Source organism: Quercus robur, chromosome 8 (genome assembly GCF_932294415.1).
Source record: "Quercus robur chromosome 8, dhQueRobu3.1, whole genome shotgun sequence".
NCBI classification, from domain to species: Eukaryota; Viridiplantae; Streptophyta; class Magnoliopsida; order Fagales; family Fagaceae; genus Quercus; species Quercus robur.
In genome coordinates, this window is record NC_065541.1 from 66,812,031 (window position 1) to 66,838,113 (window position 26,083).

The following is a 26,083-nucleotide window of genomic DNA, read 5'->3' on the forward strand; positions in this document are numbered from 1 at the left end:
GTATTAAACTATAGGGCAAATTCCATTCATACTCCCTAAGATTTGGGCTAATGTCATCTAGGTCCAAGACTTTTCAAAACTAATCAATTTGGTCCCTAAATCTAATTTAGTCTATAAAACAATTGAGAAAAAATAACCAACTATTTAGGGAGCTTTAGGAACCAAATTGACTAATTTTAAAAAGTCTTAAACCTAATTGGTATTAATCCAAACTTCAAGGTATGTTAATGGAATTTACCATAAACTATGTAACATACTTTAACAAGAAAGAATGTCTAAATAATTTTAGACACAACAAAATGGAAGAATGAAAATGTCTAACCTAGGAGTTACAAATACCAACAAACCATTATCATCTAAGCCCCCGTTTTCAATTAGTAAAGATGACTATGGTCATGTCTATGTAAAATATTCATAACTAACTATAATATTTTCTATTAAATGATATCACGTCATCGGTATCATTAAAAAAAAAAAAAAAAAAAAAAAATCTAACAAACTTATACAGTGTAGTTAACTCGTGAAGAGGGGAACAATTGGCATAATATATTTGTTGCATTTATGATTTTCAAGCATGAAACAGAAGTTTCTAACCTACATTGGGAAGATCACAACCATGCCTTCTGTCTCCCCCAACATCAAAACAACAGCTCAGATCCTTCAATGTCACGCACTAACATGTGCATACTATTTATGTAGTCAACTTGTCCTGCATGTGCGATTACTCTACATTTTAATCCATTCCCAACACAATACAGAACTCACCAGAGCTACGTACGTCGTCGTCCAGCCCACAATTTTTTTCCCCGATCCAATGAAGCCATATATAAGAGAGAGAGATTTTTCCATGCCTTTCTTCAGCTTCTATTTATAAAAATTATAATAAATTTTTTTTAATTAAATAATTTGATAATTATAATGAAAGAATAAATTTAAATCCTAAATATCTTAAAAACAAAAATATATATCTATATGGTGCATTAGGTAACCAATGCTCCTAAATATTCCCATGTAGTTGTGGCTTTAATGATAGGGATATGAAAAATGAAAGGGATATGGGAAGAAAGAAACACATTAACCAACAATACCTGTGGATCTATTTGGATTTATATCATAGATTAGGACAATAATAAACTATTAAGTAAGAAACCCACCAAGAACCATGCATTCAATATTAAAATTCTCTTACTCATTTATTCAAGTTGATTCATAGTAAGGAAAAATAAATGGGATTCTTTTCTTTTCAGTCTAGAAATTAAATTAACCAAAATAGGAAACATTATCACTTGATGAAATGGTGCTATAATCGGCAGCACTAGTAATGGTTTGGTTGTACATAGAAGAAGAAGAGGAATTAGGAGGAAAAGGAGGAGGAGGAGGTGGTGGTGTTGTTGGTGGCGGTGTTGGTGGAGGTGCAGCAATCGAAACAGCCCCAGAAGAATTAAGCAAAGCCAAATGATGATGATGATGATGATGATGAGAGGAGGGTATGATATTTGCTTCCCTATATTTGTACTTAAGTATCTCAGTTCTTACTGCATTGAGTTCAGCTTGTAATGATTGAACTTGTTGTTGCAAAGCCGAGATTGCACCCATGCATCCATACACCGGGTCGCTTAGCCTCACATTGGCCTCATAAACAAGACTATTTGCAGCATCAGCTCGTTGACTCTCTGGTACCTCCTGAGTTACCATTACCAAAAAAAAAAAAAAATGTTACTTTTTAATCAAGAACAACATGTCAACAACCATTACCTAATGATTTTACTAAGGAAGAAGATCATAGGAAATATAATAAATAAATAAAAAATTTGTCCCACTTTGAGATCAAAACACATTATATGCTACAGTACACTAATTGATGGAGTATAAATTAAAGTAAAATACAGGATGAGACACAGAACTTTGATTCGGCATATAATTAATGAGGTTGTTACCATTAGCATCTTTGAGACGTTGCTGGCACCAAAGACTTTGTGAACTGAAGCAAACTTCTGGGGTTCATGGGGAGAGAAATATGGAGAAAATGGACATTCTTGTGCACACCTTCGTCTCAATAGCTTACAAGCAGCGCATGGTGTAATGGTGTTTAGGGTTCCAGGAGGACCTAACATGTGTCTTCTTCCCATTTGAGAAGAAGCATCGGTTTCTCTCTTGATCCTCTTGCCTATCTCATCATCAAATCTTTCCCTAGTAAGAAAAAGTCAGGAAAACACAAATCATAGTTACAAAAGTATCAAAAAATTGGGGGGTAATAGCATGTTAACTGCCTACTAATCATCTCTCTCAGATTTTGCAGAAAAGGAAATTTGTGTACTAAGATGACCTTTTTAGGTTTTATTATCTACTATTTAGATAGAGAGTGACACATGTACTTTCTTACCTTTCTCTGGACATTCAGGCATGCTCTCTGGGAATGGAGGTGGACTTGCTCAGAGAGAGAGAGAGAGGGTACGAAGGGAAGAAGAGAGGAAAATGAGGAAAGAATAGAGTGTGCTTAAAAGGCAAGGTATGGAGAGAAAGTGGTACGGTGTTGTTTACAAAAGAAATAGATAAAAGGGATATAAGTATGAGGTTGAAATAAATAAGAAGGTAAATTTTTTTTTGTTTTTGTTTATTGGTGATGTTATAGTTATGGAGCTCTCTGCTATATGTACGAGGATTTCAGAAATTATAGTTTATCAGAACACACTGAGATAGAGATCATCAAACATCAATGGAGAGAGAGAGAGTTGTATAAATGCCAGCTCAATGAATACTTGCTCACGTGTGAGTCCTTAAATGTGCTTTGACTTTTTTGAATCAACCATCTGAATCCATTGCTGCATGTGGGTCTTGCTTCTTTCTCAGGGGAGACCTTTAGTAGTCTTTTATATTATCATATAGGAGTAATTAATAAACTGGTGAGAACGGGTTTATGTTAATCACCTTAAACAAACCATTAATGGTGTCTAGGAGAAAAAAGATTATATGTTCATAATTAACTGTACTTTACTTGGCATGTTAGTTTCTTGTCAAAATCAAGACCCACCTTGATTAAAAAGACCATTTCTGGATCCCAGTCACGAAAATGAAATTTAATATCAGCATCATCTCGCCGTGTAGAAACGGCAATCTGTTCTTTGAAGAAGGTTAAGACTAAATGCAGACTGAGTGTGGTGACTATATATGAGCACTCAAGCATGCATCATCTTAAAGATAATGGATTTCCCTTTTCAATTAGTACATATTGAAATGTTCTATTGTGGTTTTTGTCTTTTGTTTTCAATTGGGAGGCATTGAACTGTGGAAAGAAAAGCAAAACTGAATTTATCAGAACTATGTTTTTATCTATTTTTTAGTTTAGTATCAGAGTTTTGTTTTTATATTTTGTAATATGAGTAATAATAATTGAGACTAGTCATATTCTTAAATCCGAAGTTAATTCTCATTATTTTGTTTTGTTCATATTTTTTAATAATTGAATATTGTTACTGACTGATCCTTACTGTCAGTAACTCCATCAAATAGATTGAAAGTTAACTAGCGCCACTTGAAAGAGCTTATTCTATAAATTACACTACATTTTCACGTGACGTTTAGAGAAAAAGATTGAACACCCTTCAAGATAAATAGATTATCGTTTGTGAAAGTGAGTTTTATGAGGGATAATCTGATAGCTGCTGATTTTTAAGACACATCTCACCCACATTATCATGTAAGGAAAGCGTTGTGGTTATTACAAAATCTTGATTGGTTGTTTGATTTCAACAAAGAAAAATTTCCCTCTTCTATATCTATAGCGCTGTTGCCTTTTTTTGGGAAATCTTTTATTGGTGTTGTCAACGCCTAAGTGTGTTTGCTTTTCATTTACCAATCAAGTTTTGCTTTTGTGACTTTAATAAGTTAAAGGGACATAACATTAAGTGTGTTTGCTTTTCATTTACTAATCAAGTTTTGCTTTTGTTACTTTAATAAGTTTAGGCACGCAACATTTTTTTTTATAACGGCTGATATGATCTCTTATAATTGGTATATAATAAAAATGATGTTAATGACAGATTTAAGTGAAAGTAATATTCCAATAATAACAAGTTATGTCAACAATTATAAATATATATATAGAGAGAGATTAAATTCTATAAGGACGTGGTGTAAAACCCATATTTTACTCCTCCAATCCCAACATGCCACATCATCTTATCACATATTTAAGAATAAACACAATCACACACAATCAATTATAATACCCATATATAAATCCAACCAAATTGAGAATTTATTAAGATGTTATTAGGTGGGGTAGGATGTATTGAATTTTAAGTAAAATGCTAATGTGGCAATCACTTATTGGATAGTGTAAAACATGGGTTTTACACCCCATCCTTATAAAATTTAATCTCATATATATAATATCCTTAATATCATCTTGAGTCACTTAATTACTAACACGTATGTTAAATTACTAATTGTTTTAAAAGTTTATACTGCACGTGAGAATTTAAATGGAAAGTAGAGTGGAGGAAATAATGATCGAACTTAAAACTTCTTGCTCTAATACCATGTTAAATTAAGGATTATTCTAAAAACTTAAATTATTGGAATATAGTAAATTTAATTATTAAATCACATAATTCTAACACTAAATAAATTCTTTAATTAAAGCACTATCCTACAAAAGCTGCATGAATTAGCAGCAATATATTGTAACCTTCTTCATTAAAAGAAAATTCCAATACATAAGCTAAGTTGCAATGAAAAATTGCATGTTAACATTACAATAAATTACTAGTTATCCCAAAAACCTAAACTATCAAGAAATTATAAATTTTAGTATCATTTAACTACTAACAAGCAAGGCAGAAAGAATCTAGTGCTTGATGGGATTTTTTCCTTTTTTTTTTCATGGAGAATAAAGGTCATTGCTTGGTTGTGATTTTGAGGAGTGTTATATCAAAGTTGGTGGTGAAAAGGAGGGAAAAGGAAGAGAAGGGTATATTTGGAGGTGATTAAATAATGTGATAAATTTGCTTAGATTTTAAGGAAATGGCACCATCCATTCTTGTTTGACCCGTAATTTAAGGCTAACAAGTCGCCTCTTTGTTATTTCGACCTCAACCTAACTTTCTCACCTCTCTGCCATTTTGCACCAAAACCAAAACCACCACCCACCCACTTCCACTGCTACTGCTAGTACATGCAGTCAGTTCCTTGACCTTCTTTAAACCCTAAATAAACCCTCCAAAAAAAAAAAAAGAGGACCTCCATTTTCATGGTCTTCAAAAATCCCACCCCAAATCTTAGATCCAAGACGTGTTACACATATTCAACTTTTTTATACCAAACAAACATTCGTTTCAAACCTTCAAAGGTCAAAGTTCATGGAAGCCATGTCAAAAAAATTAAAACCTTTACTTGTGCATGAACTTGGGGCCGAAGTGTAACTATCATGTACATTAAATTTTCAACCTCAAAGGCCCATGAACCAAATCTCTCTCTCTCTCTCTCTCTCTCTCTCTTCATTTGGGGGAGCGGGTTTTAGGACAAATTAGGACTATTACGGTTCCATTTAATTATTGGTACAATAATTATATTTAATTGGTCTTTATATCCAGGTTTAGTAGTAGTATTTTTTCAAAGTGTAGCATATATTTAGCAACACTAATGTATTCTGTTGGGTTTTCTAAAGAATTGTTTTCTAGCTAGGGACCACGAAGCCACCAACAAAATTTGTCTCTGTGGTACTTCTTAAGTTCGTATAGTACCAAGTCTACTTGAGTCTAATTAAGAATTACCCCAACCTGTATTTGTGATTAATTATGAGTCCACATTTTAAGTAAATCGCCCCCATATCTCTACAATGAGTGAGATATTCTCGTAATCATCTTATAGTAAAAGCCTTCAAACCTCTCAAAAGAGTGAATTATTACCAAGTATCATAGCATTTAAGCATTTGAAACGTTTACTTCTTTTTTCAAACAACTCACTCTTTCTTTCAATGTTCGTATACGTATTAGATAATTACAAGAAAAATTCTTTAGAAATGGGCTCAAGATGAATGCTAGTTAATTAGAAGTTTCATGAAGCCTTGGAACCACTACTTGATAGTACTATCAAGTATCAACCCATTAGGTTAGTTAATTAATCACTTTTTTTGTAATCAGTGAAAGGAAATTGATAGCTTATGTAATAGGGAAGAGTTGTTTCGAAGATGACGCATATTCTTCTACAATTATAGGAAATATATTGCATTTTTGTGAGGTACTATTTTAAGTATTAAATCCTACCTAACTTAGACCCCATGCCATCAAGCTAATATGCCAAATTGTTGACTCTTTCATCATTAAAGTGAGCCTTTTCTTTTCTCAAAAAAAAAAAGTGAGCCTTTTCTCCTTTTGGCCAGACATCACTAAAGTGAGCTGTAAACATGACCATTCATATTAATTCACAAAGTGTTTAGTACGTTCTCTTTTAAGGATTAAATGTTACAAGATTAATTAGTTATAACAGTGACAAACCCAGATTAGAGGAACATGCACATTTCTTTTTTCTTTTCTTTTCTTTTTTTGTTATATTTTCCTTTTCAATTTTTTTTAGAGGATTGTGCAAGAAGTGATAAATTTTTTATAAAATATTTAATAAAAAAAATACATTTTTTATAGAAAAAATGCATATTATACATACGTGCTTAGAATGGGCAATATGAGTTCCTCCAAAAAAAAAAAAAAAAGAATGGGCAATATGAATGAGTACTTGAATTGAGCTATAGTTTAGATGTAATAGAATATGGTCCAACCAAATTTATCTTGAGAAACATCTTTTTTATTTTTTTTATTTTTTTTGGAGAAACATATTTAATTTTTTATCCTAATCTTAAGAAGCATCATGATAAAGAGTTCCAAGTAATTAAGTGATAGAATTTGTCTCCATAACTAGTAAAATGACCATCTACATATATTTATAATTACATGATGTACTTGATATTTATATAACCAATTTAAATACTTTACTGATTCATGTGATAAAAATCACATGTAAATAAAAATTTCAACATATGAAGGGGTTTTTTATATATTTTTTTAAGCATGAATGGTATTAATAACCACATAGTGAGTTGAAGGACCAAATAAATTTAGTGGACAACCTTGATCAACAATGACAGACCCTAGATTTTATTATCAAATGAGCCTGCACACATTTACCGGTGCCCCAGTTGTGCACTTGTTTGACCAGAAAGCACGCATAAAAAATAAAAATAAAAAGGCAATCATCAAAAATGGGCCTATTTTAGTCCAAAATATGCTGGGCCTAGTTTCAGCGTAAGCTCTTATATGGGGTATGGTTCTTTATAACATAATGATCATGAGGCAGTTGGCTCGAATCAGGTCATGCGAGGCAGAGAGCTCAGATCAGGTAAGAAGAGATGTCATATGACTCAAAATGCTTTTTTTCTTTTTTACAATAAGTTAGGGAGGGGGCTTCCAACACCGATTATCCTCATAAAAGAGACTAAAAAATGTCACTATACGAGGCTCATAATTTTTTTTTTTTTTTGTTAATTACTATTGAAGATTCGAAGTAGTACAAATACTACTTGGAATCACACTTCTCTCTCTTTTCTTTTGCATAATTCAATAGTTATGATGGTGGATTTCAACCCAATTCTCCAAATAAAGAAAAGCAATTTATATTACTAAATTACAAGACTCTTGACTAAAATCACATTTCTATAAAAGAAATAAAAGTGATAGTTGTACTTTTTTTTACTCTCCTTGGGTGTCCTAATCATTTTACAGTCACAAATTTGTGAGTTCAAATCTTATGTCAAAAACTTTGTAGCTCAGTTGGGTTTTCTTGGTATTTTTGATGAAGATGTCTAATGTTCAAATCTCTTTCTCATTGTAATTATTGAATTATTAATTTAAAAATATCCTATGCTCTAGATAGGAGTGGTTTTTTTTTTTTAAATATTAAGTGAATGATAGAAAATTGTATTGGATAAGAGCACTAGCATTGGGTATGTAAACACCTCCATAGCCAGTTGCTTTTTTTGCAACCAATAAGCCAAAACCCACCTACATCTAGGAGTGGGTTTTTACTTTTTTTTTACCAACTATTCACAAGGATGTAAACAAAAAATTTTATTTTAATAAGGAAAGAGAGACAAAAAGGTAGAGAGGAAAGAGAGATGAGAGAGAAATCGATTTTTTTATATTATTTGTTGGTATAGTTTATACTATTATTTCAACTAGCTTGTAACCCCATACATATGCATATATACACTAAAAGATATAGAATAAGATGCATAATATAATTCATATATATATAATTGAAATACTATTGATAACCATTTTTATATTTTGTTAATTCTTTTTAAAAATTTGTAAGGATATTATTAGGTATAAAATGTAAATTGTCTTTTTTTTTTAATTATTGTGAAGCACTTTTTTTTTACGGTTCATTTATTTTAAACTCTTTGGTTTTTGTACTTAATAACTCATTTAAATGAATATTTATAATGTGGTCCCATATTTGATTCTAAAATTAAAAAATAAAACTCTTTGAGAATAAATAATTTAGGACACATGGCGAAAAATTAGAACTCTAATGTGGAATTCTAATTTGAGTTTCTCTCAATTTCACCTATTATTATTATTATTATTATTATTATTATTATTATTATATGAGTTGTATGTAAAAATAGAAACCGAGATGTTGGGTGAGTTGTAAAATAGTATGATAAAATAGATAAAGTAAGTTTTAAGGAGGTAAAATATACACTTTTTTTGCATCCTTGGATACTAGTGCTCTAAGAGCATTCACATTGGTGGTACTAAATAGTTATATTATTATTTTTAGAACCACCAAATACCAAAATGTGCCCTACAATGGTTGTGCCAAATTTATATTTTTTGACTCCACAGCACAGCTACTTTTGACTGTATACTGTAGCTAAAAGATAAAATAAAAAAAATAAAAAATATTTGTATGTTCACACTGCTTTTGATTATTTTACTCATTTTTATTCTTTCTTTTATTCTTATTTTTCTTCATCTGTGTGAACACGGCTAGTGTTTGTGTTCACACTTCTTTTACTCTCTTTTTTTTTTTTTTACTATATATTGTTTGTGAGTTCACATTGATATTGTTCTTTTATTCTTATATTATTTTATTGTATTGAAATCTAAAATAGATCCATTGATATTGGATGTTTTGTAAAGTGATTAGATAAAAGATATAAAGTAACTTTTTGTAGTGTCAAATACCTAAAAAAATAGCTCCACCAATGTGAATGCTCTAAAGTAACTGAAAATTATAGCATATCACGAATCATGGGGAGTATTTCACTCCTCCATGTTCGGGCAAGGTTACAAAAGGCATATATTGAGCTAGGAGCTTTGCTTGAGCATTAATATTATTCTTTGCAGAATTGCAGTTATTGTGTATGTGTGTTACTTTCATTTCAACACTCCTTATATGTTCATCTGCTAAAAAAAAAAAAAAAAAAAAACTCCTTATATGTTCATCTGCTATAAAAACTTGATACACATTGTTAGACATATTATGGCTCAAAAGACTCAAACAAAAAGTTAACATTCATATGTAGTGTCAAAGACTTTTCACAGTGGACACAATTTGTTAGGTTGAACTGCGTAAATTTTTGTGTTTACATTCTCTTTCATGCTTCTATTCATCATTTAATTACTCGCAATTACACAACTTTTAACGCACATGTAGATGTCCCCTTCAGAGCTGAGACTATTTCAACTTTTCTGAACCCTCCGGGCAGTATCGAATTTATTGGTTTGAATTTGTTTAAATGAACTTTAAAAACACTGCATATGAACAAATGAGTTATAAAAAATAAAAAATGTAAATGCACATTTAATTCCCAACTGTGTCATTTGACTATGGATTAATCAAAGCTGACTGATCCAAGCTGACATTAATCTGAAATTGGTCTATCTCGATCCATAAATTTCTTGGCTTTGATAGTGGTTGGATTATATAGCAATTGAGTTTGAATTCTGGAAATCATGTACAAAATGAAAAGCAAAATTATATGACGTGTACTTTGAGCTAGCTACCCTGCCATGGTTAGGTGGTAACAAACATGAATGGCATATAAATAGCATGTATGCCAAAAAATAAATTTCATTCCATAATCGCTCAGCAACTCCCAGTAGATCAAATTCAAATTTGGGTCAGTTTTATTCCTTTTTAATAAAAATAAAAATAAAAAACATTATTGGATCAGTTTCAGAGCCACACGCTTGAGTCTCAACCATAGTAATGGACAGTGAAAATTAATGGCAACACATGGTCATTAAATGAAAAAGGGTAGCTTTTCTCGGACTTTCAATGCACACCTATGTATAATAAATGAATTTGGGTATAAATTTCCTTGTAATTTACAACCCTAACTTGAATGTCAACGAAACCAAAGTCTTTACCCCACCACCATAAACGAATGCTAGTTTTTCCCCCCTACAAACTTTATAAATAAATGCTGTGGGAAAAGTTCATCTTTAAAGCATGAGTACTTGGTAGTGGTAGGTTAGAGACACATAGGACTCTGAACAATGTTCAAATTATTGTTAATTTTACTATAAAATGATTAAGATTTAATTTGAAAAATGATAAGCTTAATGACCTTGAAGAATATGCCATAAATTTGAAAGTTTTAAATTCCATCTACCATACTATATATTTGGTCTACAATGTTTTCAGAGTATCTTATGGGTATGGAATAGAATAGGACAAATTACAGTTTACCCACCTATGGTTTGGCTTAAATTTAAGTTGTCTACATATGGTTTAAAATTTGATATTTTACCCATCTGAGGATTGATCAAAAATTAAGTGGTCTACTTGTAGTTTGAAATCTCATGATGCAAGTGTTCTGCTAGATTCTTTTTTATCTTGTATTTTTATGTTTTTGTGTTTTTAGATGAGAAGAACACAAAAGTTGAGCAAAATTATATATTTAACCCTATTTTTAATAGAGTTGGGTTAAGAAAATCTAACCGAACTAACATCAGGTAGGTAAAGTGTTAAATTTTAAACCACAGGTAGACAGCTTAAATTTCGATCAAACCACAGGTGAGTAAGTTGTAATTTTCCCAATAGAATAATTTAACCAAAGTTAGGACATCGTTTTCTTTCATATATACATATAGTATTATTAGAGATATTTCAAATTTTACTGCTCTCTTCTCTCACAAACTTATGTATCAATTTTTAAACCCAACACAAAAAAATAATTAATAGATTTATTCAATATGATATGGTATATATCAATTATCAAACTTATGTATCAATTTTTAAACACAACACAAAAAATAATTAATAGATTTATTCATTATAATATGGTATATATCAATTATCAACCACATTCACTGTTATGCAATATGTAAATTTTTTATAGTAAAATTTATAATTTAACTCGCATAAAAGTAAGACTTGTAACAACATCTAGCTTCCTAGGTTTATGTCTGTCCGGTTGTCACAGCTAGCTGGACGCATAAAATACGCCACTGGGGTGGGCAACATGCATGCACTCTTCTTATTTACAGTTCCAAGCCGATCGATGACAACTTAATTTGTCGATAATTCACGCATAAAATAAATAGTTATGTGGGTCATTCATACTATCGCATTGTATATATGAGAGAGAAGGAGAGAAAGAGAGAAGATAAAGTTCTTAATAAGATGGGTCCGGTTAAATTCATTTTTGGAAACATTTTCTCAAAAATTGAAAAAGTTGTCAATACTTTTTCTATTTCTGAATTTTTTTTTTCCAAAAATAATTAATTATTATTTGCCCTTAAGGCACACATTAGCAAAATCCTAATAAGATTAGGCAGAATATTCTATATCTTTGTGAGCCTCACCTTGTCATCCCAGGACTCTTATCACTTCAGCAAGAGTGGAACGTGCCTCTTAATTTCTAGGCTATATGATATATCTACTTGAGCCTCACTTTTTATCGTCTTATCACTTTAGCAAGAATTGAAGTATTGAATTAACCCTCTTAATTTCTCATCCTAAGCAATAATTCTGCAACCATTTGGCTAAGTAATCTTAAAGTTATATTTGCTAAACAATTAAAAGTTTCTTTGTCTTGGTGTTTTTGCAATCAGCTCGACATTTTCTATATCTTTTGTAACTCTTCCCATAAAAATCAAGGATCAATGGTGATAACAAAGACTCGTCTCCTTTTGGGATTAGACTATTTTTATTAATTTATTAAACTTAAAAAAATAAGCTGGAAAACATACAGTTGTACATCAAAAAGAAATAATAAAGCTCTAAAAAATTGTACATAAGCTAAATAAGCTATAAAAAAATCTAACAAACGAGCTTAGAAAATTTGGAAACATGAAATATCAAGGAGACATCGTTCGCAAGATCATGAGAGATGACATTGAACACGACGAAGCCAAACATGTAACACTAAGACCCCTATACTATAGATCAAAGTTTCTACATGATGCCAAAAAAGATTAACATCCAACATGAGTATTCTAAGCAGTACCTTGGCCTGATCCGTGGCCTACAATGGACAAGAACGCGTTCTTCATGTTCCAAATTTGATAGCACCCTCGAAACACCTTTGATCTTTTATGCTTTTTTGCACTAAAGCACAATGTTGAAGTAGGTGATGATGAAGAATAAGTTGATGATGACCATGATGATAGCGATGATGATGACATAGATGACAATGATGATGAAGGTGACCCAAGGGCTTTCCTTGGAGTTACCTTAGGGAAAAGGGTGTACAAAAGGTTTGGCTTTGAGTTCTTTTTCATTGTTTTCGATGTGGGAGTGGAATAATAAGAAGGTGGTGGTGCTAGTGGAGGAATAGAGGCCTCAGAAAAGGTGTGCTTTGGAGTACCTGGTTGTGACTCCCACATGAATGGAATAGCACCTGAATTTCCTCCATAGTAAACCCTGAAAGAAGGGTTGGCCACAGAGTTTTCCTTGGACAAAAGCCTAGAGAAGAGCTTGCTGCCATTGTCCTTGATGTGGAGCTGGGACTGTTCAGCAAGGTCATGGCTGCGATCACTCAGCATTTTGGACTGAGGGAGTAGTTTCTTGGGTCAGTGTGTATGCCTCACTTCTTGCAGATCTGAAAGGTTCAAGATCCGAAGATGAAGCTGCGAAAGAATAGAATATTATAACTAGTAAGTAGGTCTTCGGTAGTAGGTGTCTACTTGTCCAAGAACTAGTGGTTCCACACCACGAAAGTTCATTAAAATATAAGAATGTAGCATACACAATATTAAATAGAAGTAAAGGGTATCAATTTAATTAAGATTAAAGTTAATGAAGTAGGGACGTAAAAAAAAAACAGAAGTTAATGAAGTAGGGCTTCCTCAATTAATATCTATAGATAGTACTTTGCTTGTCAATATATTAGTTGTGATGAGATTATTAGATTTGCACTAAATTTTGTGATATTAAACGATACTTAATTTCTCTGTATTTTTTTCTATTAAAAAAAATAATAATAATGTGAAATTGTTGCAAACCAATAAATTATTTACAAGTATTTTTTAAAAAAAAAGTGTTTTACAGTTCTAAATTGAATATTTATTGGTATTCTTAAACTTATGCCCTTAAGTGTATATAAGAATAAAGCATGCACAATATTCGATAGCAAAGAGGATTTGAATTTAATTAAGCTTAAAATGAATTTAAGTAAGGCTTCCTCAATTAATTAAAATCTTGGAATTATTTTGATCTTATATCATTTAATTGTGATGAAATTATTAGCCTTTTGCGATAATTTTACACTAATCTTTAAGTATGGTAGATGCATATAATAAATAACATTGGGAAGAATGTGGGACCCTGATGAGTGTGGGTTTGATTTGGACCGTGAACGATAACAGCGATGACGACGAGAAACAGTTGAGAGCATTGAGGGGATTTGGTTAGGGGAAGAGGCAATGTTTAATAAATGAGAACTTGTCGAGGTCCATGACTAAGTGTAAAAGCAGTATTAATTGGTTGGGTTGTGGGGAAGGTAGATTGATAGCCTAGTCCCTAGATCCTGCATATGCTTCCTCAAATTCTTGTCTCGTTACACCTCCATGAGTCCCTTCTTTTTCTTTTCTTTTTTTGTCTCGCTTGCATGAGCAATTCGGACCCCACTATTGCCTTTTGGATTATCTTATTAGGGCAGTACAAACATAGTTTATAAGCTGAGAGTCTTGTAACTCAACTAATCGATACTTTTGTTTTTAATGGAAACATTCAATGTTTAAAAATTGGTCTTCAATCAACTTGATTTTCACGCAGCTAACAATTTGAGCTCATTAAAGCCTAGACAAGTACAGAACAAATCTTTATATCAACAATTAATTAATCGAGTGCCGCTATAAGCTGGTAAGTGTAACAAGCTCATTAAGAGATACAGCAAAACTTAGGTATATAATAATTCCTTCAATGTTGTGACCTTAAATCTTTAATCAAATTCAAATTCAACTAATCGATACTTTTGTTTCTAATGGAAACATTCAATGTTTAAAAATTGGTCTTCAATCAACTTGATTTTCACACTATATCCCTCACAAATGATGTGATTAGTCATAGCTAACAATTTGAGCTCATTAAAAGCTTAGCCAAATACAAAACAAATCTTTATGTCAACAATTAACTAATCAAGTGTCGCTATAAGCTGGTAAGTGTAACAAGCTCATTAAGAGATATAGCAAAACTTAGGTATATAATAATTCATTTGATGTTGTGACCTTAAATCTTTAATCAAATTCAAATACATAACCACATTAGAGGCGATCAAAGGATTAAAATGTTTCTGTTGGGAATACCAAAAAGTATCAATCAGTTGAGTTACAAGAATTTTGGCATATATAGACATATTGATTAAAAATAATTAAATTCAACTTATGATTTATTGGTTAATGCAATTTCACGCAATGCACAAATATAGGCATGAATCACATTTCATAAATCACAATCAAATAAAAGTGTTTGTAAAGAGTAAAAGCATCTCAAGGTCGACCCCAACACCATAAAATTGTCACTAAAATCTGCAACCACCTCTACGAGTTATTGTGTACTAAATGAGTAAAAGCTATGGACCACGCCTTTAAAAGAGTCTGCGTCACTAAAACTTTGCCAGTTGCCAAATTGCCACTGCACAACGATGTATATTTAACGCGTGAATTCTTTGTTCTTTAATGCTGTATATAGAGAATGGCGTGCACAATTATTCTCAGTTTCTACATATTACTATTAAACTGAAGCAATATTTATTAATTAATTAAAACAATATTCCAAAGTAGTTTTTGATAATCAAGTTCAAGTGCGAGTGAGCATTTGAGTGTGGATTAATCCAGTGACCGTGTCTTAGTGCGGATTCCACGGGTGCAGAGACAATTATCATGTGCTCAAACCTCGAATCACGTGTTTTTTAGTCATGAATTTCATTTGGATCTTGCACTTTCTGCTTCTATTGTATCTGTTTCTTTTTTGCTTTTGTATTTTTTTTTTTTTTTTAATAGTCTCTATTTAAATTATTTAATCTATTTGCTCAATCCAGAAAGTGAGAAACTTGTACTGCCCAAAAGATTTTATATATAATAAAAAAAAAGGTTGGTCAAGGTAGAGAAGAAAAATCTATGTAGTTGCTAATTAATTAGTATTAAATTGACCCATTTATTTAATATTATTATTATGAAGTTTGAAAGGAACTGCATCATGTGCTTAAAGAAATATATCGTGCTAATAATTAATAAAACTAGTTTACCAAATACCAATACCAATACGCGTTAAAGAGAATTCTTTTTTACCGTTAATATAAGATAAGATATTGCTTTAGTAATAATAATAATAATAATATACCCTATCATGACCCATTAACCTAAGTTAATAATATGATGCATCTTTGTATTGATGGGCTGCACAGACAAGAGTATCTCGACCCATAGAGGTATTTTCCGTGCACGCAGGGGTGAGAGGGTGAGTGAGTTTTAAAGGAATGTTACATACACTTTCAATGTTAAGAAGGCCTAGAAGATTATATGATCCATAAAATCATGTGTTTTAGCAGTCTTATTATAGACTCAAAATTTGAAACTCCTATAAATGAAAGCATAGCACTACTCTTCTGGTGTTTTCTTTTTTATTATTGAACTGAATTCATTTGGTCCGAAAGCCAAGGCTCTTCCTCTGCGAAAGGCACATGAATAAGTCAGTATACTTGTACAGGCTTCTTTTCCAACATGTTAAGACTTAGCTCCAATGCACTAGAGCTAACATGATGTGAATATGTTGTAAAATTTGGACACGTGTCCATATTGTGTCAGCTTTTACAATAGGATAAGGTTTAGTTCTAGTGCACTGAAACCAACACAATGTGAACACATGGCAAAATTTGGACACGTGTCCATATCGTGTTGACTCTAAGCGGTGTCCTTTACAACAATGATCTCAATCACTAAAAATTTTGGAGACGAGGAGTACCTTGCTGCTGCCACAAATTTGGAAATTTGAGAATATTCTAAATTGAGCAGATAGTAATTCAACCGTTGCTTAGGATTTAAAACCTGTAAAGAAAAGTTAAGATACCCTATGCCATGACCACATTTAAAGGCTGGGTGTTTGAAATTCTATTCATTCACCATTTAATACAAATAAGTTAACAGTATTATGAATGAATTCCCAAAACAATTCCAAGGGGAAATGGTTACAAACAAATTTTGCTTGACAGCCTTTAACAAAACAGCTTTAAACAAAGTCACCGGGAGCCAAACCAGTTCCATTATTGGTTAATGGCCTACAACATGAAAGTGAATATGAACAGACTCGGCAGCCTACACAGCCCATGCCTAGCCCTGTGATACTCGACTTTTCTTTTCCTCAATACCTGACTTTGAAAATCTCTGCCGGAGAACTTGCATAACATCTTCTATCTTCACATCTTTAAGTGCCAAAAGAACCATAGCATGGTAGAGGACATCTGCCATCTCTGAGGCAGTACGTGACTTATCCTCATTCTCCTCCAGTGTTCGACACAGCTCATCTGCCTCCTCCCTGCACAGGAAAGTTCACTCATAAAAATTTTAAGTTGAAGTATGTAAACACACACAAAAATGGTCAAAATGTTCCAAAAGGATGATAACATGGATAGTCCAAATAATCAAGAACCTTATTTTTGAGCACAGAAGGTGATTGTCCAGTAACAATCGTTTTGTCCATGAAGGTTTTCCACTTTGTTCTGCTTCTACTTCAGATTTGCGTTGCAAGATTGTTGACTCTAATGAGTACAAAGTGGTTAATGCCAACTCATTTCCTTCAACCTGACAAGAATGATCTATATCACCTCAAAACTAGCTGAAGTTTGTCTACAGTGATGCCGGCAATGGATATGTTAGCAACTTAGCATTGCTTATCAAATGGTTGAGTGTGCAAACCTGTTGGTGTTCTTTTAAATCAAAAACTGATGTATAATAACAAGTTTCTGATCCTGTGTGACATGTAGGCCCATCAGGCTTCCCGAGGTATATTATCTGATAAAAAGCTGTGAGTTAGTTGAACCAAATCTCAGAAAACTAAATAGCTACAATATTTTTAAACAAAAAGCCTTCAGAAACATACAGAGTCACGATCACAATCAAAAAATATATCATGAATATTGATGAAATTGTTTGAGGTCTCCCCCTTGGTCCACAACATCGATCGTGACCTGCTATAGAATGTTGCCTTCCGAGAGGAAATTGCTGTAACAACCGCATCTCGGTTTGCAAAGCCTTGCATTAATATGGCTCCTGTATCAACATTTTGAGCTATTGCCACCGCCAAACCTTTGTCATCCCATTTTACATTGTCTAACAATGTCTGAACCTGAAATTATACTTATTGATTAATGATTACCCTCCAATTACTTGTAAATGCAAAACTTCAGCCATCTATAATATATATATATATATATATATATAACCAAAGCATCATAATTGATCTCATAATATTGCGTTGCTTAAACTTTTGAGGTCTCACAATTTTACAAGTCATTATTTTAAATATATAATTAAATTTAGATTCTATTCTAATGTATTTTATTTTTGAGGTCTCATAACTTTACATTTCATATTTTCTTTAAATGGTAGAATGTATGCTAAAGAGCCTTGTAGCTCAATTGCTACCTCCTAGAGTTTACAATTGAGATTCCAGAGTTCAAAACCCCTATCCCCCAACTATCAAATAAATACATATTAATAACTATCATAATTATCCAATTTCATATTTGGACAAAAATTAAAAGAGAGAAAAAGTGATATTATGTAAAACTCTCCTTTGGCAAGGGTTACCGACTAGTTAAAATAGAAATAAGAATCAACGAAATTAAAACAGAATCAAGAGGAAAAAAAAAAAAATATTCAGATAGACAAGGATGACCTTTCATATTTTAGTGTTATAAACTACTTTAAAGACTTCCTTCACTGTCTTTTATTAAACTGCAACCACGGGGATGGTCTTATACGCTCTAACTATCACCAATATAATGAATTTTTTAGTTGAAATCACAAAACTCGACCTTAAGCCATTGGTCTCTGTACCAAACTGCTGCCTCTCCCACTTTATATCAATCAATTGAATAGAAAAGAAGGGAGGGGTGGGGGGTTTGACATGTCATCTCAATAGTTTATTTATTAACAAACCATCCCAACAATTATTTAAACCCAAGATGCCAAGATGAAGAAAAGATTGTGGCACTAATCCCAAATCAAACATATAATGCTTGTAGAGTTGAAATAAAGGAATTAAGAAAAAAGGAAAGAGGACCATAGGATTCAGTTTATAAATTATGCATTCAGCACAAAAGGAGCAGTCAAATTTGTACAGCTTCATCAAAAGATGAAATCGTATAATGCATAGAGGTGAATTAGATGAAAACTATGACAACTTTTCAGAAAGGCTTAATTAAAAAACAAAAGGACAATAACATAGGATTGAATATACTATTATACATAGGATTCCTTTGTTATAAATTATTGCCAAACTTCCTCTTCTAACAATAGAGATAGAGGTGATGCACAATTTAAGACTGCTGTAACTTTACTCTAACACAAAACAACAATTGTGACACAAATTTAATTTAATGAACCTGATGCAGGACAGAAGCCTTAATGGTTCTGATACAAATTTTGATGCAGGATTTTAAAAAAATCAGCATTCAGTTAAGGTTCTTGAATAGGGTTTTGATGTTAAAGGGATTAGGTAGGTTAGGTATTAAAATATTGGATCTTGAATGAGTTTGGTGATTGTTTGCCTGTTTGGTGTTAAAGTGGTGAATAGAACAAGAAACAATAAAGATAAACTCTAAGCAATCACACCTAGGTTCCCTAAGAAGTTAGACTTAGGAATGAGAAGGGAATCACATCCATAAAGCTTAAAAATAAGCTACTGGAATTTTATTAAATTCAACGTCTCTATCTCCTTTATTCAATTTGTAAAGATTGTGTTACAGATTATTACCAAATACCAATACTATTCCTGCAAGGAATAGTACTCCTAAATAACATTTTCCTTTAATCTTGTTTTCCATCTAACTGTTCATTGTTTGCATCAAACTTCACCTACAAATGCGAAGTGACAAGTCCCTCATTGAACGCTCATCATGCCTTGGCCATTTGCAAATATCACTTTGAAGTATGAACCCTGATTTACAAATAGGAAAATATCACTTCGAAGATGAAAACGGTCATATTAGTTTACCCACAGAAACAATTCTTTAACCTGACACCCCTCCTTTTAATACAACTCTTCTTGATGATAATCTAATAAGTTCAGCTTGAAAGGGTTGACGGCACTCCTCAATGCCAAGAGGCTCTTGCAATGCTCATCTTTTGTTGTCTTTTGAATTGTAAATTTGAAATCCTACTTAGGCAATATAACCTCGCAAATCCTATGAGTAGAAGTTTGATATATTAATAATTTCTTTATTTTTTTGTAGTTGTAAAATTTAAAAAACATAGTTAGGCTATATCTCTCTATAACCATTAGGGTTATAAGCTTGATTTCAAAAACAATTGGATGGTCAATAACAATTTACCATCAAAAAGGATAATATTGTAAATGCACATTCTGAAGGAAACCAATAAGAGCTCATTGGCATTGGGGAGTGTTGGAAACCCCTTCAAGCTAGACTTATTAGATGCCAGATGAGTTAGGTCAAAAGGAGGGGACAATAGAGTGTTGGCAGGCTAAAGATGTGGACCAATAATTTTTTTTTGACATTTCCTGTTAGTTTTGGACCAGCAAGGTATGGATCACTAAAGATCATTTACAGGTCACATTGTTTCCATAGGTAAAGTATGATTATCCTCCTCTACTTCTTCTTTTCTTGCTCTTCTATTTATGCTGTTAAAAAGTAAAACAAGTCCTTATCATTTTCTTCTCAGGCAGCTATATAAGTACTAATTCTGAAGAGTGGCTACTATTTTGGTTAGGCAACATAAGCAATAAAGGGTGGAGGTAAAAGTTGAGGAGAATTCCCTTTCAATTCCTATCTAGGGGGAACCTCATGTGTTCAGAGTCTTCAGACAACCTTACAGACATGAATTCCCTGAGATAAACAAAACATTGGTATTTGTTGATGTCACCACTCACCACTCACACTACCAACTCCAACTGTGTCACAATTTGCACCTTTTGTTGATGAAGAAGTTACATCATCTATCAGCTTTCAACTTTGTCATATTCTTTAGGTGAGAAGGTTGGAAGTGAATCCACCTGGGACCACCCAAAGTTTACCTAAAGGGGAACTCTTTGGTAGATGTTCTAGATGTGAATACCATGATTACCACCCCTTTGGTTCTCGTCTAGACAAACCTTGGGTGGTGACAAGTGGGGATCAACCTCCACCCTTCTCACCCAAAGAAGAAGAAGGTGAACAAGCTAAAAGATAAGGTAAATGTCACTTCATAAGAAAATCATGTAAATTACAACACAACCCAAACTAGTAGTATGAGTGGCAACAACACCAACATTACATATACCAATACTGTGTTTTGTATCAAGCAGTTCAGGTGGGGAAGGTCATTGTTCAAGAAAATGAGGTTCCATCCAAATAGAAATTGGAAGGGAATTTGACCTCCTCAATGTATAGTTCTACTTCCATCACCTATATTCCTAACCAAAACAATAGCTACTTATCTATATAAGAACCTATAGCTACAACTGCAAAAGAAGAAAAAGAACAAAAAGATGGACTTGTTCAAACCTTCAAATAGAAGAAGTGGAGGATATTATTACTTTACCCACGTAAACTATAGGACTTGTAAATAATTTTTTGCAATTCTTACCTCTGGTCCAAGACCAACAGAATAGGCCAAAGAATTTTTTTTTTTTTTTTTAATATATATGTAAAATTTCATTAGAAAAGGCTAAAAGGGCACCAACCGTACACAGGGAGTCTACAATGAGAGCCCAAAATTGAACACTAAAAGTACATTGATCAAGCAAATCATGTTGGCCATGTTTCACTCTAATAGCCCATCCTTTTAACCTAAATCTTCTGGTTATTTATAATATAATTAGTCTAGCTCAAAGCACTTTCCATTAGATGTGATAGAGTTGTTTTGCCCCCATCAACAACATAAACTTAAGATTACTATTATTTAGAGATTGGTTGGGGACTATGCCTACTACTAATCCATTCTAGTAGACAATTTATGCCAGGGATCTCAATAAAATAAAATAAAAAAACTGTGTCATAGTAAACAAATCTTCCTGCAATTTTATCCTAGCTCATATATCAACTCCACTGGCTAATCTATGTAGCTTAGGCTGCAAAGGCTTACATACTCCTTAGTCCATTTTCTCTCCTTTTTATGTCCTATTCCGAATTTGGTATGATGCATCTTCTTCCTTTAATACTAAAAACATGCTTTTTAAGTAGTTTATGTTGGTAACGTATTACTTAACGTATTACTTAAATGCACACAATACATAATCACACCAATAAACCATCCAGATGAATGGGCATAACCAATTTAAGTAAACTAATAGCAAACAATGAACAAGTATATTCAGGTCACACACATGCAGCAAAACCAAATTTTATCAACTCCTATTTTAACACTAAGGAGGAGGGTAATTAGAAACATAAATATATTATGAATGCACAATGACAAGCACAGAAAAGACAAAAACTTACATTAAGTAGTAAAATACCTTGGATTCAAGACAAAGGTCTTTCTCTGGTTGCCTGGCGGATGCACAAACACGATGATGGATCCTGTTCTTATGGTTGTCCCAACTGTAGCCACTATTGGAAATAAAAAGACGGGACCCAGAGGACACTCTCAGAGATTGAGGACATAAATAATAGGAAACCGCCATCCTAGACCCAAAAAAAAAAAAAAAAACCTCAATGCCAATTTTCAAATTTAGAACCAATCTATTTTTTAATATACAATGTATCAAGGAATTTGATTTAATATTGCAATCAAAATCCTTCACTACCAATCTAACTCAATGACACTATACCATATAAAAACCATTCATAAACCAAAAAAAATAAAACCACCTATCCACCATGTCTCTCCAAAGATCCATTTATATTTATAAGATTCCTAAAAATAAAACAGAAAGCTAAATTTCAGAAATTAATAAAATAGAGTCTTAGAGCGAAGATTAGAATTGGGACTGATATGAGTTGCAGAAGCAAAACTTTTAAAGCCAAGACAAATCTTTATGCTTAATTGAGAGCAATGCATTCAATTCATTAAGACAACCTGCTATGACCATTAGCACCCTTGCTTTTCATGAACTTGACAAAATATACAAATATCTTTGATCCCCTATTGTGTTGACATTACCCAAAGCAAAAATATCAATTTCCATTAACCCTCTGCCTGATATTTAGTTATTATTTATCAAAACCTTAATGGACTGGTTGTCAGTGTGGAGAAACCAATCCATATCTTCAATTTTTAATTTACTTGATTTATGTAATTTCTGTATTTGATTTGAACACCCCCATTATACTCCTTGTGTACTTGGGTGTCTCTTTTTTTATATCAATAAATCTTTATTTCTTATTAAAAAAAAAAATAATCAAATGAGCAATCACAACCCATATTAATAGATCCGACTGAGTCCTTTCCCATGAAACACAATAGAAAGCATCAAATTCTATCACATACACCTATAGGTAGCTGATGCCAATGAACAGCATTAAAAAGATAAATGGAGACACATTGTAAATTTCAAAATGAAATGCTTACCCTTGAAAGTTGAAATATTTCTCAGTATTTGAAGTAACTACAATGAAGTGTCCTAGATAATTTTTTTTTATAGAAATCCTTATCTGTATTGCTCTCTAAATATAGTATATGATATCAAAAGATTTCTAAGTGAACCCCTACCCTTGACAGATTTCTCAGAAGTTGAAGTTATTATTAGACTTAAGGGTCCCAAAATATTTTTATAGAAATCCTCATTTATCTGAAATGCAGTACATCCATCCCTTACAAAGTTTAAATTTTTTTTTTCTTTCTTTCTTTTTGATTACAACACCCATATAAGTATAGACCTATGATAACAATTTAACAACGGCAAAATATCATAAGTATAGAGCTAAAAATTTTACCTTTCTCTCTAGTCTCTGCTCTCCGCCTCTCTCTAGTCTCCAGTCTCCACTGTTCAGTCTGTTCTCGTCTCAGCCTCTCTCTGATTCTCTGCTCTCCGCCTCTCTCAAGTCTCAACTGCTCACCTCACCGTATCAGGTTCTGAGGTTCAGGAATCAGGTATAAAATTATAAATATTATTTGTTAAGAACTTAAGATAACTTTGTTTATTTGGGCCCTCCCTGGCTGCTTTTGTAACTTTGTTTATCACTTTTCAGTTTATCAGTATGGCTGCCTGGACCCTCCCTGGACTGGGCCTTCAATATATATATATATATATATTTTTTTTTTTTTTAGATAGGATTTGTTTTGTGGTTTTTTTTTTTTTTTTTTGTGGGTGGGTCTTATCAATAACTCTTGTGTCAGTGTTATGGCTGTGCTTAAATTTTTTTTATGCTTGTGCTTAATTTTTTTTTAATTTATGCTGGTTAAGATTGCTAAAAACTTGTTATTGTTCAGTAAAACTATAATAATATTTTTTATATAAATCAGGTTCTATTTCTCATTTCCTCTACACTTAAAAGTTATTTTTTATTTTAGTCTTTATAAATATATTGTTTGATTAGAAATGTCTACTAACAAATATGTATCTGGATATGAAAAACTTAAAAAAAAAAAAAAATTTAATTGAGTCTCAAAAAGATCAATAGATAAATTTGTTATTAGTAATAAACAAAATATAACACAAAATTTATATGAAAATATCACAAATGAGCAAGAAATTCACCGAAATAATTTAGAAAAAAATGATGTTCAATTTTGCAATACAACAAATCTTGATAATGAACTTCAAAATAATTTAGAAGAAAATGAAAATAATGATGAAAAATATAATATAAAAATATTAAATAAACATTAATTTAATTAATATATAAATATAAAAAATGCCCTATTTTTAGTTCTCGCTTTAGTCTCCAAAATGTCTAGAGCCGCCCCTGTTTCCCTCTCATCCTCTCTCTGCCTCAACCCATGTCACATCGTGCTCCATGACTGACCACCCAGCTTTTCTTCTAAACCTCCATGGCCGGAGCTTTTCAAACTCATCACTTCCAACCACGCACCACTGCTGAAACCCAGCCAAAATCAAATTGTAACAAAAACCCAAAAGCCCACCAAATCACACCCACCGAAATCAAAGCACAAAACCCACAAAACAACCAAAATCACAAAATGAAAACACTGAAAGTGAACCCACAGTTAAAAAAACATATATTGGTTTTGTTATTATATTTTAGAAGAATAATCATCTTATTGAACTAATTTTAGATCCAAATTAATCAAACACATACCACAAGTAAAAATGATAGACTGAAAGCAAAGCAAAAAAAATTGTATTTCCCATAAAAGTGTTTTCAGAAAATAGAAAGGGTAAACAAAATATAAAAACTTTATACTTCATAATCTCAAATAAATAAATAACCAAAAATCACACACCATAATCCGGTGAAGTCTCGTGAGCCACAATTTCACCTAAGAGGATCGTCTAAGTTGAGAGAAAGAGATTTTCATAGTCTTTGGCTCGGCAGCACAATCTTCGATTTCCTTTCTTGACGTGCCTTTCGCTCGCTCCTCTCCTGTCAACCTAGGCGATGTATAAAGAGAAACAAAAAGGAAGAAGAACAAAGCACCGCGTAAAAAAGAAGAAAAGAAAAATGGTAAGAGAAAAAAAAGACAGACTGAGATCAGGTGCATTGTCGTAGGTATTTTTTTACATTTTTTACTCTTTTTTTTTAACTTTTTAACTCTTCTTTAATATATCTTATTTAATGGTTGAGATTGAAAGTTGTTTTTTCAACTTTATTTCTCAACCATTAATTACAATTGCATTAAGGTATTGCACCTGAATCTGAAAAAGACAAAGAGACTTACACATACACATACAAATACACATACATAAGCACACATACACATACACATACACATACACATACATAAGCACGCATAAACACATACACATAAACATACATAAATATAAGCACGCATAAACACATACACATACACATACACATACATATACACATGCACGTACACATACACGTACACATACACGTACACACACATACACATACACATACACATAAACATACATAGACATATGCATAAATATACATATACATAAATATAAACACACATACACATAAACACGAATAAACTCACATAAACATAAACATACACACACATAAACTTAAATATAAACATAAACACACATAAAAGCTCGATTTAGCATACCAAAATAACTAATGAAATTGCTTGAGGATTGATGTTAGTTTACAATTTTTTCCAATCTATATGAGAGTTTAATTTTTCTCAGTCTGTATGTGTGTTTATGTTTATGTATGTTTATGTTTATGTGTGTGTTTATGTGTATATGTGTTTATATTTGTTTGTTTTTGTTTTTGTTTGTTTATGTGTATGTGTGTTTATATTTGTTTGCTTGTATT

At 32.1% G+C, this 26,083-nt stretch overlaps 3 protein-coding genes across 6 annotated transcripts; all 3 read right to left on the bottom strand.

Moving 5' to 3' along the window:
* Window positions 1-1,167: 1,167 nt before the first annotated feature.
* On the bottom strand, window positions 1,168-2,865 carry LOC126697823 (LOB domain-containing protein 15). The gene is made up of 3 exons (XM_050394938.1): window positions 2,384-2,865; window positions 1,938-2,190; window positions 1,168-1,683 (listed from the first exon to the last, which is right to left on the bottom strand). The coding sequence occupies exons 1-3, from the start codon at window positions 2,395-2,397 to the stop codon at window positions 1,261-1,263; spliced, it is 690 nt and encodes a 229-aa protein (XP_050250895.1). The 5' UTR covers window positions 2,398-2,865; the 3' UTR covers window positions 1,168-1,260.
* A 9,426-nt stretch (window positions 2,866-12,291) lies between these two features.
* LOC126697824 (uncharacterized) lies at window positions 12,292-13,235 on the bottom strand. The gene has a single exon (XM_050394939.1). The coding sequence runs from the start codon at window positions 13,053-13,055 to the stop codon at window positions 12,507-12,509; it is 549 nt and encodes a 182-aa protein (XP_050250896.1). The 5' UTR covers window positions 13,056-13,235; the 3' UTR covers window positions 12,292-12,506.
* Window positions 13,236-16,527: 3,292 nt separating this feature from the next.
* On the bottom strand, window positions 16,528-23,807 carry LOC126697825 (histidine biosynthesis bifunctional protein hisIE, chloroplastic-like). 4 transcript variants are annotated; one of them, XM_050394942.1, is made up of 6 exons: window positions 23,606-23,807; window positions 22,169-22,279; window positions 17,608-17,853; window positions 17,424-17,519; window positions 17,158-17,309; window positions 16,528-17,043 (listed from the first exon to the last, which is right to left on the bottom strand). In XM_050394942.1, the coding sequence occupies exons 3-6, from the start codon at window positions 17,764-17,766 to the stop codon at window positions 16,839-16,841; spliced, it is 612 nt and encodes a 203-aa protein (XP_050250899.1). In that variant the 5' UTR covers window positions 17,767-17,853; window positions 22,169-22,279; window positions 23,606-23,807; the 3' UTR covers window positions 16,528-16,838. The 4 variants fall into 4 exon arrangements, with proteins under 4 accessions (XP_050250899.1, XP_050250897.1, XP_050250898.1 ...); XM_050394940.1 differs by having other exon boundaries at window positions 22,186-22,354; XM_050394941.1 differs by having other exon boundaries at window positions 22,186-22,279; window positions 23,606-23,806.
* Between the last annotated feature and the right edge of the window lie 2,276 nt (window positions 23,808-26,083).